At 63.4% G+C, this 5,660-nt stretch overlaps 1 protein-coding gene across 1 annotated transcript in view; it reads left to right on the forward strand.

The window, feature by feature from the left end:
* Nucleotides 1–5,660, forward strand: part of LRP5 (LDL receptor related protein 5) — a 107,352-nt gene that overhangs the window by 29,853 nt on the left and 71,839 nt on the right. Inside the window, exon 4 of the mRNA XM_023524103.1 lies at nucleotides 576–990. Coding sequence (XP_023379871.1) covers nucleotides 576–990 — 415 coding nt within the window. The remainder of the gene's footprint in view (nucleotides 1–575; nucleotides 991–5,660) is intronic.

Here is a 5,660-nt window from a genome sequence, read left to right on the forward strand (position 1 = left end):
GGTGGGGGAGCCCCGGAGAGGGTCCTGCCCTCGAGCCCTGCATGTGTCTTCTTGTCCTGCAGAGGGGGCCAGGACTGGAGCCAGGTGCTTGCCCTGGCAGCCTGGCCTCGCTCTGAGCAGCACAGGCGCTGTTGAAGGGGTTTGAGCAGAGAGGTGGCCTTCTAGAGAGGGACACTGAGGCCACAGCCAGGAAGGGATCTGCGCGTGGAGCGTGGCCCGGGGATTGCGAGGGAATCCTCTCTCTCGCCGGGGCTTCATAGCCACGGCTGTGCCCTCACGTCCGCCTCCGCTGCATCAGGCCGATGAAGGTGACGTGGCTTCTGCACAGCCTTCAGAAGACCAGTGTGGCCTGGTCGTGGCATCCTTGTGGGAGGTGGTGGCCTGGCAGGCAGAGTCCCCCAGGCCTGGGTGGGACAAACGGTGGCCCTCAGCGGTGATTTCAGCTTGCCGCGTCGAAAGAGCTTCTGAGGGGCTCGGGCCTGCCCTGGCATCTTCCCTGCAGCGCCGAAGGGGGTGTCAGGGGGGAGCTGGGGGCCTTGGGCGCGGGCGCCGGGCGGGCCGTGTGTCCTCATGAGTCGCTTCTGTCCCCACAGCCTCACCACTCCTGCTGTTTGCCAACCGCCGGGATGTGCGGCTGGTGGATGCCGGCGGAGTCAAGCTGGAGTCCACGGTCGTGGTCAGCGGCCTGGAGGACGCGGCCGCGGTGGACTTCCAGTTCTCCAAGGGAGCCGTGTACTGGACGGACGTGAGCGAGGAGGCCATCAAGCAGACCTACCTGAACCAGACCGGGGCGGCCGTGCAGAGCGTGGTCATCTCCGGCCTGGTGTCTCCCGACGGCCTCGCCTGCGACTGGGTGGGCAAGAAGCTGTACTGGACCGACTCGGAGACCAATCGCATCGAGGTGGCCAACCTCAATGGAACGTCCCGGAAGGTCCTGTTCTGGCAAGACCTGGACCAGCCGCGGGCCGTGGCCCTGGACCCCGCTCACGGGTAAAGGCGGCTGCCTCTCCCCGCCGGCGGGGCTGGCGGTGTGGTGCTCACGGTCCCCTCTGGAATTTACTCGAGTCCAGGTTGCTTTTTCGGGGAGAATCCGGCAATCGTAACATGAGTTGACCTTTCAGAATTCGCTGTTGCGCATCATCTCCCCGTGATGTCCCACCGTCGCGTCCCTTTGCTAAGCCTGCCACGTCCGAGGCACCGCCGTGCCCGGCCCTGGGTGTGAACCGTCAGAGCTCTCTGCTGCGAGTGTGACGGCAGCGAGGCGCTGTGGGCGCTCGGACGGTCCGAGTTTGCCCCTCACACCCCTTTTCTAACTGCCGGTGCCAGGTGTGGTGGACAAAGGGAAACGCCTTGTCCCGAGGGAGAGCTCTCTGGGGTCCGTTCCCCTGGTCCATACCGGCAGCTTTGTGCTCCCCCATCTGGGCCCGCCGGACCCCGAGAGGGCCCAGGGCTCTGGCCACGCATTCCGGGCGGGGTCCGATAGTGGCGGGAACGCATGCAGGGTTGGGGATTGTGGGGAGACGGCCGAGTTTCGCTGGCCAGCCAGACCAGGCCCATTCCAGACTTCTCCGAGTGGGAGCTGCCTCCCCAGTCACCCCTCACCTCCCCCTGCAGCCTGAGACTGACACCCTCAACCCGGGCCGCACTGGGCCAGGCGACTGCCCGCTGGCCGTGCCGACCCGCCGCGTGTCCGGGCTCCGCTGTCAGAGACGCTCTCTGAAACTTGCACAGAAACACAGAGCGTTTTTGGCCTCAGGCCCTCTGCAAACACTGCATGATGACATCGGATGTCACCACACCCCTTGGAGAAGTACCAGCCTGGGCCTTTGGGGATGAGGACAGTGAGGGCGGCTGTGTGGGACACACTCGAATCGTCCAAGTTAGAAAACCCCAGAGACGGGCCTTGACCCCAGCCCCAGGAGCCATGCTAGTGATAGTTTGCGCTGCCTGCAGGCCAGGCCGGGGAGCCCGAGGCCCCAGGGGTCGGGGTTTGGAAGCTCGGGGGCCAGGCCGGGCCAGGGCGCCGTGGTGGCCCAGCCAGCCTCCTTACTTCAGTGCATTGACGGCAGTTCCTGGGCTGGCTGCTGATGGTGACAGAGCTGGCTGGTTGGTGTGACACAGCATGAGTGACAGGCTGGGAGGGCGTGAGCCTGCATGTGAGTGTGCACATGTACGTGTGTGCATGGGTGGTACGCGCGTGCGCACACGCACATACACACACACACACACACACACAGGGGATGGGGGTGGAATTTATGGCCCCACATCCGCTCACTGAGATCAGGCCGGTGACGCGGTACCCCTACCTCCAGCATCGGCGTCCTGGGGCGGGGTCCGTGTCGGGCAGTGCCTCCCCGCTTCCCGGCAGGCCCCACCCAGGGGCTGGCCGACCTTCCAGGGCGGTCTCTGAGCTGCCTGGTGAACCGTCCCTGTCTCAGACCTCTCGTGTCACAGTTTGGCTCTAGGACCCTTGGAGTGGCTGGTCCCCTCCCAGGAGGTGGTGGCAGGGGTGGCTGAGTCTCCTTGGCCAAGAGGGAGCACCTCTCGGTGTCGGGAGAGGCGACAGGAGCAGCCTCGAGGCCCCTCCAGTGCACGGGGGGTGGGGGAAGACTGAGTGGACAGTGTATCTGAGGGGTGCACGTGACGGCGGGGAGGAAGCAGGGCCTGAGGGCGGAGGGCAGGGGGCCTCCCATTGTAGGTCTGAGCCTGGGGAGGCCTCTGTGACTTCAGAGCAGAAGGAAGAGCATTCCAGGCAGTGGGAGCAGCCAGTGCAAAGGCCCTGGGGTAGGAGGGGCCGTGGTGCGGTGGAGTATGGCGTGGGGCGGGAGGGGCAGATCAGGGTTTTCATGAAGGAGTCGCCCGGTCTGACTTGAGCTGGGGCCAGCCCTCTGGCCAGGGCTGGGGCAGGAGCAGGAGGTCCGTTAGCGGCTCTAGCTGAGTTGCAGCAATAGAGGGTAGCGGCTTGGACCAGGGAGGTCGCAAGCCGGGGGTGAGACGTGGCCAGATTTGGGAACGATTTTGAAGGCAGAAGCAGTGGGATGTGCTGGCGTCTGTATGTGGGTTGGAGAGAAAGACAAGCAATAAGGATGCACAGTGCTGCTCTCGGCCTGTGTCCCTGTCTGCACAGGCGTGTGGCTGTGTCGTGCAGGGAGCGTCGAGAACGGGGAGCAGGCTCGATCAGCGTTAGCTGTCGTTGCACTGAACACGGCCCCCCCCCCCGCCACCCCGAGATGCAGCCTCCCCGTCCACACGCAGATTTCCCCTTTGTCTTTCCTGTGGCCTTTCGCCAGTTCGGTTGGGAGGCGCTTGTCACTGGTCGTGAGGAACTTGGTACGCGGTTGGGAGGTGCTTGGTGCTAGATCAAGAGGTACTTGGTGGGGAAGTACTTGGCGCTTGGTTGGGAGGAGCTTAGGAGTGCTTGGTGCTTGGTTGAGAGGTGCTGTTACTCAGTTGTGAGGAGCAAGGTTGTGAGGTGCTCGGGGCTTGGTTGGGAGGTGCTAGGTTGGGAGGTGCTTAGTACTAGTTTTAGAGGTACTTGGTGCTAGGTTGGAAAGTACTTGGTCTAGGTTGGCAACTGCTTAGTACTTGGTGAAGTACTTGGTGCTTGGTTAGGAGGAGCTTGGCTGGGAGTACTTGGTGCTAGATTGGGAGGTGCTTGTTACTCAGTTGTGAGGCGGTTGGTGCTAGGTTGGGAGGAGCTTGGTTGGGAGCAGTCTTCACGCTCCTGTCCAGGCTGGCTTTGCTGACCCAGGTGACTTTGGTGTTGATGTCCGGGCAGGACTGTGGCGGCCCCAGCCTCTCCCCACGCCTTCCCCTGGCCCAGTCCTGTGTCTGATGTATGAGGCCGCAGCAATGCCGGGCGTCTCTCCCACTCGGCAGGTCGAGTGCAGGTGAGAATGCTGAGCTGTGGCCCCTCCGGTCCTCTGTGAAGTGATCGAGGTTGTGATGCTGCTCGGTCCCCTTAGGTACCCGTTGCCCCAGAGAGAGGGCTCCAGACCAGTCCGTTAGAGCCATGGGCATCACTCTGGCCAAACCCTGGCCCGAGCAGTGGCCCCCGGCATGAGCTTGAGCTCTGTCCCGAGGGAAGGACCGCTGTCTGAGAGCAGGGACAGTGGGCTTTGTCCTCCATCCTGGCCACAGACACAAAGTTGCAAGGAGCAGCTTTGCTTCCTCCTGGCCCCGTTGGATCCCCTGCCATCTCCTCGTGCCCTCCTGTGACACCGTCCCCCACTGGGGTCCTTCCTCAGATGTGTGGGTACCTGCCATCATTAGGACAAAGGTTCTCAGTCTGGATATCCACCTCGGTGTGTGTGTGTGACCAGGAGCCCGCCGCCAGGAGGGCCTATGGACCCCAGAGACCGGACTCGGTGCCGTTTTAGCAATGCAGGGGGCAAAGCACAGACGTCCTCGGGGGTGGCAGAGCAGGCCCTGGGGAGGAGCCGGTGGCCCTGAGTACCTGAGCCTAGCACAGGGGAGGAGGCCCGGCCCGGCCCGTGCCTGCGCCCCCACCCCCGTCCCCGCCGCCCCAGGGGCTGCAGTGGCTCCTGGTCTCAAGTCGAAGCTGGGCTGGAACCCAGCCCCCTCTTCAGGATGCAGAGTGGCCCTTCCCTAAAATAACACAGCCACAACCGCAGCCTCTGCGCAGAGCCCAGGCTGCGGTGCTTTTCTTCGGAAGCTGACGTTCCTCCGTGGAATTTGGCCGGGCCTGTGGCAGCGTTCAAGACTTTGCACGTCCACGCCAGCCCGTCTCTGGTAACCGGGTGGCTCGCAAATTCCCCATTTAAGGAAACCAGCGGCCTCTGTTATGAAACTCGGGGGAAGGAATTTGAGTTATGTTGCTCGCGGAGGTCCTGAGCCTTTGCATTTGCTGGCCTGTCGCGCTGGCCGCCGTAGAGCATCCGCGAGGCCGTAAGGGCTTCGCTCTGAGATTTATTCTCCCGATACCTTCTCAGGGGGCGGTGGGAGGGCTGGACTCTTTCCAGGCTGGGGGAGCGAGGGGAGACAAAGGCGTTTGCACCAGGCTGGCGGGGGCCTCCGCCGAGCTGGCCGACAGCACCTGCGAGGCTTGGGCTGCCAGGAAGAGTTCACCAGCCCGGGCCTTGCTGGCAAAGGGCTGAGGCATGTGATGGCCAGGCCCTGGCCATCACTGGAGAACCACCCTGTGCTCCTGGAGCATCCGCTGGCTTGTGACCTGGGGCAGGTCAGCCTTTCGGAGCCTCTGTTTTCTCCTCTGTCCCCTGGGAATACGAATTCTTGCTTCTTTGTGTCCGTCAAGTTCTCACGAGACGCAAAGGGGACAGCGAAAGGAGCTTCTTGGGAAGGTGTTCAGTGTGACGTGTGCTCTGTCCCGTCTGGCTGGGGAGCTTGGCGACAACAGCTGGGTGCAGTTGGCCCCTCGCTGCCATGTGGGGAGGAGGGTACATTTCGTACGAAGCCCTGGCTGCTTGTTCTCAGTCTCATCACAGGAAAGGGGCGATGGCACTGCCTCACAAATGACACCCCTCTGGGAGCCTGCCTGGCTCCATGGGGGCGGGGCCCTCGGGTACCCACAGCTCCTGTGGCCTCAGAACTCCCATGGGGAGCGGGTCGTTGCTGTGTGCATCCTTTTCCGTCTCCTGCTGGATAGAGACCTCCCCCCAGGGCAAGGCTAGGCTTGTCCT

Source organism: Pteropus vampyrus, unplaced genomic scaffold, assembly GCF_000151845.1.
Source record: "Pteropus vampyrus isolate Shadow unplaced genomic scaffold, Pvam_2.0 Scaffold446, whole genome shotgun sequence".
NCBI classification, from domain to species: Eukaryota; Metazoa; Chordata; class Mammalia; order Chiroptera; family Pteropodidae; genus Pteropus; species Pteropus vampyrus.